Source organism: Montipora foliosa, chromosome 1, assembly GCF_036669935.1.
Source record: "Montipora foliosa isolate CH-2021 chromosome 1, ASM3666993v2, whole genome shotgun sequence".
Lineage (NCBI taxonomy): Eukaryota > Metazoa > Cnidaria > Anthozoa > Scleractinia > Acroporidae > Montipora > Montipora foliosa.
In genome coordinates, this window is record NC_090869.1 from 13,348,003 (window position 1) to 13,363,122 (window position 15,120).

Sequence of the window (15,120 nt, forward strand, 5' to 3'; positions counted from 1 at the left end):
TGTTGTATATGCATTATATTACGATTTTGTTCCTGCTGCTGCCACTGCAAGTTCATAAACTGTCGGAATCCTTCCTCGCTAGAAATCGAATTTCGAGAATCCATCTCTCTGTGCCGGTGTCTCCCAGCACCCAGATCAGAAATTGGAAGTTGTTCAGTTCGAGCAAAGAGTCGCTGGGTGTCGCTGGGCATTACTTTAGACGCTTCAGGCTCGCAGAAGTCCGTTTTGATACTCCGGACACCCTTAATCTTGCCAGCTGCCGTGAACCGTGCCTCGGCTTCTGCTAGGACACATTCTTCCGCTTTAAGTTTGGCAATCTCGGTCTCGAGAGCTAGCTGTTGCTTCCTTTGTTGCAAGCGGAGTTCTTCCTGTTGCAAAGCTTGTTGTTCTCGCAGCATTGAGGCTTCGGCCGCCAAGGATGCTCTCTTCGCCGCGGCCGCTACTCTAGCACCAGACACTGAACTACTTCTTGAGGATCGCGAGCAGGCCTTAGATCTGGTCTTAGACTTTGAGGCAGTTCGAGAGCCAACATTGCTATTGCTAACAGAGTCCTCGGGTTGAAGGTTCGGTTCACTGTTTGCTCCTGGCGGTTGTTTAAAGCCAACTTGAATCCAGTCGTCGATTATTCTTCTAGTGTCATTAGCAAGGAGCAGGGTAGCGTCGTAATATTCTTGTGAATCATCGATCTCGGTTCGGTCCTCGAGCTGACCATGGTAAGCTTGGTGCGCCGTATTAAAGTTTTTTATCGCTTCATCCAACTCGGCACGCTTCAGCTCTAGGTCTTCCACGTCGCCAAAGTCCGACATAATTTCCCTTGCTTCATTTTGCCTTCTGGTCACTACTCCTTTAGCGGCGCTTCTAGAGGCCTTTAGTTGAAGGTTTCTTTCGTGCCTAACCTGAGACTGGTCGATCGTAACATTAGGGTGTCTTATCCTGACTTCGCTTGTTGCCTCAGCCGTCGAAATAGCTCCAGGATCCACGGACATATTCGAATTTCTTCAAACGATGTTATCGCTGTTTCGCCGTAACATTGATCGAGTGGAAATCAGACTGGCTCTGTACTTCAAACATCGTAGACTTTATTTGTTTTCACGAAGACGAGTTTGACTAGGAGAAATGATAAGCAAATAGAAAATAAATACAACAGTGATAAGTGAAGGAAACTCGACAAAATCCAGAAAAACCATAGCATTCGCGACTTACAGAAATTCCACCAGAATGAACAGCTAGGAAACGAACAGATCCTGGAGACACAACGCAATAGCAATTCGCTCTAACGGGTTTGTAGCTATTTCTAAAAAATAATCAAACCGTAGCTAACAAATGCGTATAAATACGCGCGAAAAGCGAAAATGTAAATTACTTGACCCGTAGGGACATCATGATTGCACTAGGAATAAAAACAATAGAAAGCAACGCAAGAATGTTACAATTAGGACTTCGTCATCACCGAGGGTTCTGTCTTTGAGACCGTCGGCAAAGTCCATTATGGTTTTAATACTGTATTCGTTCTCGGTAAGAGGGAATAAGTAGGAGGCCAAGTATTTAGCTGTTTCATACTAAAAGGTGCAACAATCGGGCGTAGTCAAGGTTTTCTTTAGTGATCTCATTGGGATTGCTAAACGTGTGGGTTTTAGCAGTACCGTACAGGAAGGCAGGTTAGGTGGAAGTGGGTTTAATCTTATCCAGAGGCAGTGTTGATTTGAAAATGCGGTTAAGAAAGTCTTGAAAAGATTTCAGGTCTTTTAAGGTGTTGTCCTCGGTTTCAATGTACTTCCCATCTCGCATACCTTCTTGGATCATTGTCTCTAGTTGTTTTTTTTACGTAACCCTCATGCCACTTTATGAGAGAGAATAGCGATGCTCCGATCAGAGGAGGCTTTGTCTGGGAAATCTGGAGTATTAAGAGTATTCTAGTGGAAAAGGTTAGAATGGACGCGGAGGAAGTGTTTGAAGTCTTCGTGATGCCTGGTAGGTACAATAGAACTAACTTGTGTAAGGAGAAATTCAAACTGAGAGAAGGTTAATTCTTATCGATGAAAACGTCCTAGGTAAAGTAAGACACTGTCTGCGACAACTTGATCCGAAAGGTTGATAATCGGACCTGAAAAACTGTTTTCTTGGTGTTTGGTGGCCAAAAGTTTAGACAGCTTGTTGTTTTTTGTACGAAGAGACTCAAGTCTTTCTGTTTAAAGCGATTTCGATGCTATACGATGTAGAAGTTTGGATGCTCCACGGTGCCATAATGAGAAATAATGTTTGTTCTTGCATCTGAATAATTGATGTAAACTTGTCGATGTTTTTGGCTGTGCTCTTGGTGATTCTCTTCACGGCGGTATAACGGTCAGAAACAGACGCGAAGTTTCCATTGACTTTTGCGAAGGTGGGAGTGCAACCCTTTATCTCCAGTCCTCGCAAATATTTTCCTGGCTAAACTACAATCCGACATTGTTCGACCCTACAACCCGCCGTTCTACTACCGGTATGTCAACGAATAGTGTTACAGGTGTGAACATCACTGGCGTCAGAAACGAAAGTAGTTATCGAAGAAGGAGGTGAACCGCTTTTTTTGCCACTGGTGAGAGAACTGAAGTATATGCAGTGTAAAAATGTTCTGTAATGTGAGAAGGTCTAATCATTAAAGTAACGGAAGGACACTATCTGTATTTTAACCATAAAGAGTAGCATAGAGCATCACGCGGTTAATAAGGTTTTGTGTAACTTGAACTTTTTCTTGAGGTAAGACTGATGCACGAGCGCAACCCCACGAAAGTACAGCATATGATAGATATCAAATTATAATAAAGTTGTCTAAGTTGTTTTAATGGGAAATAGTGCCTTAGCTTGAGGAGAATTCCTGTATTTCCAGATATTCTCGAGGATACATGAAATATATGGTATCTCCATGATATGGTGTCATCAATTCAAACTCCGAGATATTTAATGCAATTTTTCTTTTCCAATGTATATTCAGAACCCTCCTTGTTAGGCAATTTGACCTTGAATGTATCAGCCCTTTTCTTCTTAGCTGATTTGATAATCATTTAGTTTGTTTTCTTAAAATTTATGGACAATCTATTTCTATCACACCATTCCTTCACTTTTAAAAGCTCTTGGTTAATTAAAGTTTCCAGTTGGATGGCATTGGAAGATTTACGGTATCAAACGCTTTCGAGAAATCTAGAAAGACCCCACAGGTTAATAGGTTATATCAATCCCATTCTTTATGATATCTGTGATCTCAACAATTGCCTGTTCAGTCGACCTCACTCTATATAATTTACCAGTTGCTTGTAGACAAGCTTTTCAAAAATTTGTATAAAAGCAGAGAGATTCGAGATTGGGCGGAAGTTTGTTGCGTCTGTACTATCGCCGCCTTTATCGATCGGTGTTACTTTTGACAGCTTCAATAAATCTAGGACAATACCCTGTTCTAGGGATTGGTTGTAGACTTTTGTTAGTGTTATATGTATATATAATTTCTTTTTTTGTGTAGAACGTATTTCGTAGAACGCTCAACTCAATCGATTGAAGAGCAATAACTATGAATTCAGAGAAGTTTAGGTTTCACGAGTAACCATCGTTTTAATGCTACAGAACTGTTTCGTATGGTGAAGTACCACACTCATCAGGCAATTTTAACGACTGAACTGTTGAAATTAGAAAGCTGGCAATTAAATACGGAAATTTGAATGGTTGCTATAGTAAACGCGTTACATTTAAGGAGCTGCTAGGTAACAAAACATGATATAAGGGGATTATATGTCGGTATTTTAAATTTGCGTTACTCTAAAGTTCCGGAGTACATATCGGTTTCTGTGGGGGCATGAACTTGCTAATTCGTTTCTTCTGTTAAGACTGCACAGTTCTTTCTTACATATGATTACGACCTTTTCATTCAGACAAAGACTACCTTTCTTGCTGATGTTGCTGTAGGGTCTACATTTTTTAAGAATTTTCCATTTAATTTGAAACGGTTTCTTTGCTTCTTGTAAGTTCCAAACATGTTGGAAAGCTCCGTCTCATTTCTTCTGTTTTAATGTCGAAAGGATGTTTTGTGGTTCCTGTAGCGTTCCTTGACGTTTGTGGCTAGTCCAACGTAGCTTTCGATGCTTTCTCGGTGGTGACTGTGGCTTGATAGATTACGTTAGTTTGAAGGCAATTTCCTTCGAGTGGGCAATCAGGCTTTTTTCTACAATTGCAGGTGTCAGGTTGCGGTACTGGTGCATAACGTCTTTGTTGTGTGACGATATGATGGATTTCATGTTTGGCATACATGAGTAGCTTAGCTTGAGTGTGTGTCTGTTGAAAATCTTGTAGAGCGGATGGTTGTTCTGGAAGCATTTTTCGGCGATATGTAGGAATTTTCTACCAACTGTAGGTTGGTTTTAACGCTTGGTGGAAAATTCCTACATATCGTCGAAAAATGCTTCCACAACAACCATCTACTTAATATTCACTGCATATTACTCACCAATAAGAGAAACGTAAAACGTCTTTGAATCAGTGCCATTGTCATTGGTAGCAATGCAGCTATAGTTACCATCCTGGTTTATTTTGCTCCACACCATTCCTTTCCCAAAACCCAAGGTTGTAGACGAGTTTATCAATGATATGTTGATCGGAGGCGTTCCTTCAGACAAGCACCACACATAATGCTGCGAGACAGTTCGAACTACTCGTAAAGGAATAATTACCCTCGGTTTAGCTGCAAGAAAAGACGATGTACAGACATGTTTTAGCCATCAGTTACCTCTAGGACAATCAGCGCTACCTTCAAAATAGCTTTGGTTGTATGTTTTCCTGTTCTTTAAATTCTTCGATTAAAAAAAAAATAATGGACGGTGTCCATCATTCATTGGTTAGGGTTAACCTTGACCACCTGCCTGTCATAAAGACGCAGTGTAGGACAGATAAGAAATGTACTACATTTCAACAATTTCCTTAGTGCTATGATGATCGGTGGCTTCATAGAGATTCCTTGCTCCTCTATGACTATTTAACTTCAATAATGTCTGGTCAAAACAACGACCAAGGCTTGAATCGTCCGTGGAACAGAAATTAAAAGGCCGTTTCTAACTGCACCAAACTGTTTATAAACTGTTTCAAGGTGCTGTTTGCTTTTGGGTCAAATCTGTACTCTCGCGCTTGATGAAAAACATTTCATTTGTGACACAGACTAAACATCGCTAGCGAAAAAATGGTGAAACCATTACAGAACAGTAGTGAAAAAGGAACGTACTCAGGAACTCGACACACTGGATAACACAGCCTGTATAAGTGCATTATAAATGCATTATAAATGCATTATAAGTGCAGTTCCTGTTGTCTTACAAACAGGGTATTACAAAGAGCTAGAAGCTAAAAAAACAATTCTTTTTTTTTTCTTTGTGAAAAGCTTCCCATAATTGCTAAGTTGAAAACATGTTAATGTGAATTCGATCGATCCTGAAACGACATGTAGATTGGATCCAAACCTGCACGTAAGGCTGAAAATCTGTTGCAAGAAATTTGTACGTGGATTCGTAAGAGTGAAAACTTTTAATGAAGATTATACCCTATGTTTCGTGATTGCCATACTTCATATAAGTATATTATATCATAGTCTTAGGACCTTTTGGACTAAATTCTCGAAGTCACTGCCTCAACTAAGGGGATAGAAAGTGTCAACTGTGTTAAAGTTATCGAACACAGACGCTAAATTCGTTAAGATTACTCGTCTTTAGCACAGCACATGTACAGTCGGTTCTTAGAAACTCAATCCTTGAAAACTATGCTTACATTGCCTTGTTGGATCAAATGGAGAAACCTCACACATTGTTCAAGTTGTACTCAACTATTGCACAAATTATTTACAAGTTACATAAATTATTCTAGGCAAACGGGAAGCCGGAGAAAAAGTATTAAAACAAGCAGTTTTAAAAATGTTTTAACTGGTATAAAAAAAATAATAAGTTAACGGAAAACTTATGCAATTTGTTACGAATTACTTTCAACTTACATTTCGGTCTTGATACGATAGAATATTTGGATGTTAAAAAATGTTCCTACACAAAATTATCTTTGAAATCATTTGGACCTACCTTTTCTCGTTACGTTTAAAAAAAAAATGGAAAAGAATTCACAAATCCGGTTGACGAATTACTTATCATAGTTTAACAAACGGTTGCAAACACTAACCACAGATTAAATCGGACTTACCCGCGACAGAGTGCAGCAACTGGATTAAAAAGACAATTTGATACCAATGAATGTCGCGATAAAGCTTCATCGCAAGGCGGACACCAACGTAGGTCCACTCCTTTACCCTTTCCCTTCTGAGAGCGAGACTTGACAGATTTTTCTGTATCTAATGCGCCAGGCGATTTTAGTCGATAATGGGTTAAACACTGCGGAAAGAGAAAACTAGCTTCTTTTAGCAGCCACCTTGCTCGTGATTAAAAACGCAATGAGCAGTTTGGAATAACTGCTGTTAGTATAAATACACAGGTGATTATACAAAATCGCGCGCTATCATTGGCTCGCTATCTCGGATTATTAGCCGATAATCACCTAGACGGACAAAATGGCCGCCAGTAGTCGTTTTGCCACTGTAAGTGAAGATGATTTCGCCTTGAAATGTTTTTTTTTTTTCCTTTTTTTTTTAAATAATCACCTGTGTATTTATACTAAAACAATTATTCGCCTCAGGCTCAGTGATTATCGGTGAATATTCACCTCGACTTCGTCTCGGTGAATATTCAACGATAATCACTTCGCCTTCGGCGAATAATTGTTAATTAATTTAATTTGTTTGTGGCTTTATTGGCTACTAAGAGGCAAGGCGGCGCATGGTTGCTATGTTGCACCTACCACCTGCCTATAATATTCTGTGACTTCAACAGCGGGAAAGTCAAAGACAAACCTGGATCACTAACGTCGTTCTAGACTCAATAGGAGAGAATACAATCAAGTGGTAACTTGAAGTAAGCTGGAAAAGTTATTCTAACAATGAAAGGAGAAAGTAAAAACAGTGGTATAACTTAGCGACTCAAGCAAATTCGCTTCAACTTTCAAAATAACCCTTAAAATTACACCTTAAATGCCCTCAGGCCAGTGCGAAAAAAACTGGCATTTTCATAGAAAACGGTTGTTTAAGAGAAATTTAATGATCTATTTACTAATCTCCCCTCTCGTCCCCAACACCGCTATATTAAGAACTGTCAAGTGACGCAACGTGAAATGTCCAATTATCTCCTTAGTTTTCATTTGGCGTCACAGTCGCTCTGTTGTTCCCCACTAAACTACTAACTCTTCAGTTAAAAAGAACAATCAAACTGAGCCCAGCAGACTGAAGCGACAAAACTGTTCAAAATCTTTTTTGAGGAATACCAACCGAGTTTTAACGGCAGGAAAGTTGATGGTCCGAAAATGCGTCTTTTGGCAGGGATTCAAGTATGAGATAAAGGAAGCCTCTAAATGAGCGGCAGCTGGTCATGGTTTTCAGATCACTAAAGGACGGTCATGTTTCAAGCGCCCATTTCAAATAGCGCTGTTAAATGGTATTTAGGTCCAAGTACACATTTGAAAAGCGCTAATGATTATCATTAAGTACAAGCACTTTTAAAAAAGATGATTAGTAGTCCGTACTTTTAACAAATTTAGAAGCATTCGATAGCTTGTGTCTTTGGTAAAGTGGTAATTCTGGTAACTGGAGTGCCCCTCGAGGCCGGAGAACCGACGATTACGGGGCGGGTTTTCCTTCAATTTGAAAAATTACTGGATTGTGTGCATCATTCATTGGGTTGAGAACCTTGACCACCTGCCGGTGATTTAGATTCATGGCCATTTAAAGGGGAACTGAAGGCAAAAAAAAACATATTTTATTTACACTTTAGACCATGCACAATAATGTTTTCATCTTTTTTTCTGGTATATCCGTAATCGTCGGTTCGTTTACCCAGCTAAAAAAATAAATAAAAAAAAATATTGAGTCCGCGAAAAAAAAAACCGCAAAACAACGAAGAAAATATATATCCACAGCAGCACTTGTTTCTCTTGATTCCCCATATCATACGTCACAGCAGGGTGCTGATTTAGTTCTTGAGCCCGCACTGAAAAAGCAGAAACAGCGGGGAAAGCCCAACTTCGAACGTAATTTTCTCTCAAAAAGCAGAATACGAGATGAAATAAGGCAATTAAGGATTAATTTGACGCGTATTTTCAAAGTTTTCAAAACAATTCCCCGAGTCGTGAAGCGAGGAGGGCAATTTGAAAAACTTTGAAAATACAAGTGAAATTAATCTTTAATTGCACGAGTGCACATTGCGATTACATGTTTATCACATAAAGGACAAAATTATTGAGAGAAGCCGGACAGTACGCCCTCCTTGCTGGTACTAATACACTCTATAAGCTTTACCAACTCGCTATTCTGGTCCTCACTAACACTGACCGATGTGGACATCTTCATTCTATCTGTCATTCGTAGGTAGTTTTCTCTCTCCCGTCGTACATTCAGCTCCGTCGCACGTTGACTTCCGGGGCTAAGATGACAGATCTTCACCTTTACATGAAAAAGTAAATAACTTTTTTTTGGAGAGGGTACCACTAAATCGTCGATGTAATCTAATGATGTCGTGGCTGATCAGTGAAAATGAAACACATTTGAGAAGTACACAACTGAATAAAATATTACCTTTGAATAAACATCTCGCTCCTTCGCTCGTTTTCTTTCTTCGAGTAGTCTCCTCCTCCCTTTGACCACCTTGGTATGGCGTCGTACAAGTTTACATTCGCTACAGACCCTTTTCAAGATTTCATCGTCTTCCGTGTAATTCTCTCTTGGCTTGTGCAGCAGCTTGCATTGGTCTGCCCCTATATGTTCTCACGGCCGCGTTTCTTGTTTGATTTTTGCTGGCTACACACGCAAATCGTGCACGATGTCCTGCATGGTAATTTGGTATACCAGGACAGAGGACGTAACCGAAAGATTTCCGCAATTTTTGCAAACAGCAGCTGCTACGAAGTTAAGCGGAACTCTGAATGTCTACTTCTCCCTCTTCGATCATTTTGTATATGAAAATTTGAAATTTATATTAACCTGAAGGATTGAAAATACATCGCACGGGCTGGAAACTCCCAATATGCTCATCAAACCTCTTCTCTTTGCTTGGGAAAACACTCAAGACAGTACTAGTTGAATGGCCTATTATAACTTCGACTTCAGAATGAAAGGATTCATCAAACTCACTCTGGATCCTCTTTTTCAGATTTTGTAAACGGTTCTTTAATAGTAATATATGAGCAGCAGTTACACTAGCAACCTTGTGCCTTTCCTAATTGGAATCCACCTTACAAGAAGGGGTTTCTATCTGCTGACTAGAACATTCACTAATTAGCAGGTAGCCGGGGAGCATATTGTGTGTGTGGATGGTGAGTTGAGTTCTTCTGCACATGTTTTATGCTTTATCGCTACAGTAACTACAGCTTGTCTCCTTCTGTTGGAAATAAAAGCTTTCAGACCTTCCCTTGCCCTGCTTTCGCTTTCATGTTCGCTCCGGTGCAATTCGTGAGCATTTTCGCGGACATCCAACTTCTCTTTCGTAATCAGGTATTCGTCGTTTGTTACTATTGTTGCCGCATGCGTTGTCGTCCCGAAATTGCAACATTTTTGCAACTTTAAGGGCCGATTTACACAGCACGATTTTTGTCGCATGCGACAACGGCTTACGACAGGCCCACGACATGATTTACGAAGAAAAAAATTTCAGAAAAAAAGTCGTAGCATTTTAAAACATGTTTTAAAACGCTGCGACAATCGTACTCATTTCGTAGGCCTGTCGTTAGCTTGTCGCACGCGACAAAAATCGTACCGTGTAAATCAGCCTTAAGAGGCCATTTTTAGCGAGGACTGGTTGATCATGCAATCAGATAAAGCGCACCTTGTCGTGGGACGAGTCTGTCACCGGAAATTGTTGTTTCCCGATGCGTCCGCGAATGTTACTAAAAATAGATTTTTGAAATTAAGATATCCCAAGGGCATGACTGGCAGTCTCCCTCTCTGTCCAAGTTATTTGGTGAAACTCAAATTCTGGCTGTCGATCATATCCCGCGGCGCACAATGCACCATAGGTATCAACGGTCTGACACCAAAAAAAAGCACTTGAATTATTTCTTATTATAACCAGACTAAATCGTCATTTAAATTACGGACATTAAAATAAGTAGAATAAATCACTGATAAGAAGAGGCGATATATTAGCACTTGGCTAACCTTCTTTGTCATCCCCAAACCTTTTGGGAAACCGCCATGTACATATTTAGTGACTGTTCGTAATATTAATATAATTTTTGCTTTTTGTATTTCATCCATATAAGTTGACACATTTAAAAAAGCTTGTTTCCTGGGTACTTCGGTTTTTGCCCTCTTGCCAGTAAAACCAGCATTTCAATTGATCTTCTTAGTTTAAATTTGTATTGATGCTGGTCGCTTTCTCCCCAATTAGTAGGGCACTTTGTGCATCAGACTTTATATACCCACATGCATAAATACCTTGAAAATAAATCTCCTTTACTCTCACCTCCTCATCCTTAATTAAGGAAAGCCATTCCTAATGAATGACATACCTCGCTCGAAGATATGAGAAAAGCACACCTTTCTTCCTTAGATTTCCTCTTTTTTTTAATAACACCTCTTTTGATAATTACTACTGTCACTAAAAAAGTAGTCTGGACGTTTTTAATTTACGGCTAAACTGAGATTAAAATGTTATGTTTTAACATAAAAGAAACATGACTTAATTTAATTTCAACACTTTTATAGACTTGGAGAATAAATATACTCAGTGGATTTTCAGAGTTTTAAAATGACGCTGGCTGTGATTGACAGGAATAAAAACAAACCAACCAAAAGAAGAAAAACTCCCGGAAAACTGAAAGAACTTAAAATAAAGATAGTAGTAGTTTGATGATTGAGATAGAGTTACTAATTTGTAGCTGTATTTCCGGATGAATGAAAATTTTTTGATAGTTTCTAAATAAGCATTTTCCAACGTAGGTCACTTTATTGTTCTGTGTCTAGATGATATTTATGGACCGTAGGAGTTGTTGCAGCGTTCGTATCCATAAACAAAACAGTCTTCATTCTTCCTACTTATCACAATTACACTGTTTCTTAGTAAAATTAACAACAGTTATTGTTTTGCCTAAGTCTTCAATGTCCTTCACGCAACATACCATGTTGATCCTCAAAAGAATTATTTTTGACTCCAAAATCTAACATTTCAAGAACAAATTATATAGATACTTCGATCGTGATTCAATCAATGCTTGAAGTGAAAACTTATCTCAATAAGTTTGAGGAAAAAAAAAACAAATGACGAAATGGAATCTAAGGCACTCACTAAAATGCCATTAAACGGATGCAAGTTTAATATCTCTAGCAGCCTCAATTACAGAGAAATAATTTTTCTAAAATTTATGTGAGAATTTAAAGCTGGTAGCAACAAATTGTTGGCTTCAAGATAACCAAAGTCAACATCCGACAACCATGCAAGGATGTTAAGCCACATCTCATTTCCACCCGCAAAAATTCGCTTCAAGTACCTATTTAGTTATAAGTGTGTCATTTGTGGAAGAAGAGAGCACAAGCACAGGAGGTCAAAAGCAACTGAAGGTACTTTTTTATCTACCACACTGTCCTTAAAATTCATTTTGTTGAACTAATATCGAAGTATTAAAGCGCACATAACTCGAAATTTCAAACGCTATACTATTTTCTGTGACGAATGGGTGTACTTTTATTACTTAGTATTTCCCTGCGGGATTTTAAGGGAAGTTTCTCCTAAAAGGCGTGAAAGTAAAAAAAATTAAAGTTCTCTCCGATTATTACGAATGCTAACGTTAGCTTTTTGAAGAAATAAGGACTAGCATCACGTTTCAAAATCTTGGCATATAAATTCATTTTAGTGAATGACTTTATTCCAGCTAAAGTTTAGAGACTTTCATTAACCTCTTTAGAAAATGTGGAATTCTTGTTCATTCAAAACAGCTTCTTGAATTTTTTTAGTCATATGGAACGATATTTTCTGCAAATTTGGTATAGCTTACATAGTGTTAACCAGGCTGTATCCTATTTTCAATTGAAACTTCCACGAAAAATGGTTGTATTTATAAGATCTTCGAAGGAGATGTTATTTTTTGGGCACGGCTTTCCTGAAGGATAGGAGTGAGGAAGATTTATTTCTAGGACATTTATATATGTCGGTATATGAAGCACCAACTGAGATGTAAGCTGGTCGTAAGGCATCGTGTGACTGATAGTCAAGTCGAGATTGCTTATTAGCTGAACAACTTGCTTCAATAATTTATGAATATCGACGTAATTTAACGAGGATGGAAGATTAACAAACGCGAACAAGTTCCTATGCTCTTGCTCTTGTTTCTTCCACGAAAAATAGTTCTATTTATAAGATATTCGAGTAAGATGTTATTTTTTGGGTACGGCTTTCCTAAAGGATGGATAGATGGAGTGAGGAAGATTCATTTCTATGACATTTATATATGTCGGTATATGAAGCACCGACTCAGTGAGATGCTCGGGTAAACTGGTCGTAAGGCATTATGTGACTGCTAGTCAAGTCGAGATTGCTTATTAGCTGAACAACTTGATTCTTAACTTAAATCCGGTTTTACTCCCTCTAGCTCGAATACATCGACCGATTTGGTAAAATAGAGAAATTAGACTGCGGACAACGATGATAATGATTCCCCATTATTATCTAGGAGAATCAAGAGGAAGCTCTTAGATTTCACAGATATCGAAGCCATGAATATGATTTGAAGAAACAAAAGACCTTTCAAATCATTGCCAAAAAAAAACTTTCAATCTCTTTAAACCATTATAATTGATAGATTAAGGCCTTCGTATAAATTAAACTTTGCTGCCTATTCTTGACAATAGGTCTATGGCAAAGCATGTTTTAAGGAGCTTTTTGGTAGGTTGGTTACGAATTTCTGTTGTTATGAACCTCTCGCCATACTGGGCAACACACGTTTTTTTTTAATGGGAAAAAATATATTTTGACGTGCTCAGACAGCTGCTAATGACTCTGGAGGGGTTGTTAAAAGAAAAATGATCTCAAATTGAAATCATTCAGCGTAAAACACCATCAAAATTTCACACCCGGCGAAGTATATCCATAGAAATGTGGAAAATTGTTTGAGTCACTCAGATTCCCTTACAAATCCACTAAAATTTGAAAGAAAACTTCTCGATTAGTTTCATAGCCTCAAGCTAGTGATTTAAATAAGAGTTTCACAAATATGGAAATGAAATTTGTTCTCACGAATACCATAAAAGGCCACTTCTTATTTGAAAGGGTGCCAAATTATCCTATGATGATAACTGGAGAAACTTTCAGAGCCAACCAACGCAGTTTGAATGATGCTATTATGATAGCAAAGCTTTCTTCAAAACCTAGTATTTGACTTTATTATCCCATTGCAGGTTTATGTTAGGGAAATGAACAAATCTTCACAAAGCAACCGAGTGCAATTTGCCCCTACAGTGGGCTGGTCGCTGTTATTTGGAGTAACAGCGCTGGCCATAGTCATCGGCAACTCTTTAGCAATTGTGGTCCTCACGAGGAAGAAACTACTACGCAAGCGTACAAGCTATTTTCTTCTTTCTTTGGCTGTTGCCGATATGGCAGTTGGGGTATTTTCAGTTCCAACTTTCATCTATCAGCTGATCAATTTTTGGAAGGGTGAAGTTATCACCCATTCTACAATTTTAAACGTTGTGAAAGCAATTGACGTTTTTTGTGGTCTTGCATCCACATTCACTCTTACCGTGATAGCGCTGGAAAGATTTTGCGCCATTTGCTTGCCCTTACGACACCGTACTGCGACAAGAAAGATGTACAATTTATCCATTTCATGCGTTTGGATTCTTGCTGCCCTGTTGTCAAGTTTGTATTTTTTTCACGAATACGACTTGACTCCACACGAAGTATTTTTCTGGTTTTTGATTTCTACTTTTTCCATATCCATGCTCTTAGTGTTGTTAACTTACCTTGCTATCTGGATAAAAGTCCGTGCAACGCGAGCATATTTTAGAGGGACCACCTTAGAATCAACGAATACAAGAGAAGCTTCCCGGGCAAGATCGTCCGGCTTTCAGAGTCGATATGGTAAAGAAAGAAGCAGGAAAAGGGCAGCCGAAAGGGACAGAAAACTTGTTGTCACGGTATTTATAGTTACGACGGTGTTCATCGTTTGCTGGCTTCCATTCCATGTTGTTAACTTGATTGTGTTTTTAGAATGCAAGGTTTTTCCGTGTGCTGCGCAGCCTTCAGCTGACGTGGTATACTTCTGTAAATTGCTTCATTACACAAACTCTTTGCTGGATCCAGTGATTTATTCGCTCAGACTGAAGGATTTTAGAAGAACACTTAAGACCATTATTTCTACTATCAAAGACTGATAGACCGACAAGGCAAAACTCATTTAGTAAGCTAATAAATCAGCCGATTTTTTCAGTCAATAGCCTATCAGGTTTAAGCAGTCAGTAAGTCATCGTATCAATCAATCACTGTAACTTTATTTCATCACCCTCCAATTTAATTGAGGCGTCCCGGAGCCACGCGCTTTCTCCTGCATTGGATTTGAAAATTGGGCCAACTAGTTATAATATTGTTTTTGTTATCTAACTACCCTTAAACGCGCAATAGTAATCCTATTCTCGAGTTTTTTTGTCAAACGGTTAAAACAAATATGTCAAAACAATATGTCAAACAACCCAAACAATAATTTGGTCTGTATCAAAGGAGGACACGGAAACTGTAATATAAAAGGCAGTATAAACCTCCCACTGCATCGTGCTTCAGTTCTCGGACCATAATTTAAACTTTAAAAAAAATAGTAGCCATAACTTCCGTCCAAGGGGAGCGAAGAAAACAGGGACATTTAGATAATCATTACACCTCGAGAAGTTTGAATCAAGCAACAGAAATAATAATGTAGAATGCGGTCTGCTAAATTGACGAATTATGGCGCACGCACGACTTGAGATTTTTCCTTTACGCTTTAAGTTCAACGAGTTACACAACTGAAGTAGAAATGAGCGTTAAATACAAT

At 38.7% G+C, this 15,120-nt stretch overlaps 2 protein-coding genes across 2 annotated transcripts in view; one reads left to right on the forward strand and one right to left on the reverse strand.

Moving 5' to 3' along the window:
* Positions 1-6,962, reverse strand: part of LOC138010059 (carboxypeptidase N subunit 2-like) — a 77,318-nt gene extending 70,356 nt beyond the window's left edge. The window contains exons 1-2 of the mRNA XM_068857025.1: positions 6,202-6,962; positions 4,475-4,708 (exon numbers count right to left, since the gene is read on the reverse strand). Coding sequence (XP_068713126.1) covers positions 4,475-4,708; positions 6,202-6,271 — 304 coding nt within the window. The 5' untranslated portion in view covers positions 6,272-6,962. The remainder of the gene's footprint in view (positions 1-4,474; positions 4,709-6,201) is intronic.
* A 4,671-nt stretch (positions 6,963-11,633) lies between these two features.
* On the forward strand, positions 11,634-15,118 carry LOC137986217 (beta-1 adrenergic receptor-like). Its single transcript, XM_068833485.1, has 2 exons — positions 11,634-11,656; positions 13,490-15,118. The coding sequence occupies exon 2, from the start codon at positions 13,505-13,507 to the stop codon at positions 14,465-14,467; it is 963 nt and encodes a 320-aa protein (XP_068689586.1). The 5' UTR covers positions 11,634-11,656; positions 13,490-13,504; the 3' UTR covers positions 14,468-15,118.
* The last annotated feature ends 2 nt before the right edge of the window (positions 15,119-15,120 follow it).

Excerpts from the sequence above, each read along its gene's own strand:
- LOC137986217 (XM_068833485.1), top strand. The coding sequence starts at position 13,505 with ATGAACAAATCTTCACAAAGCAACCGAGTGCAATTTGCCCCTACAGTG.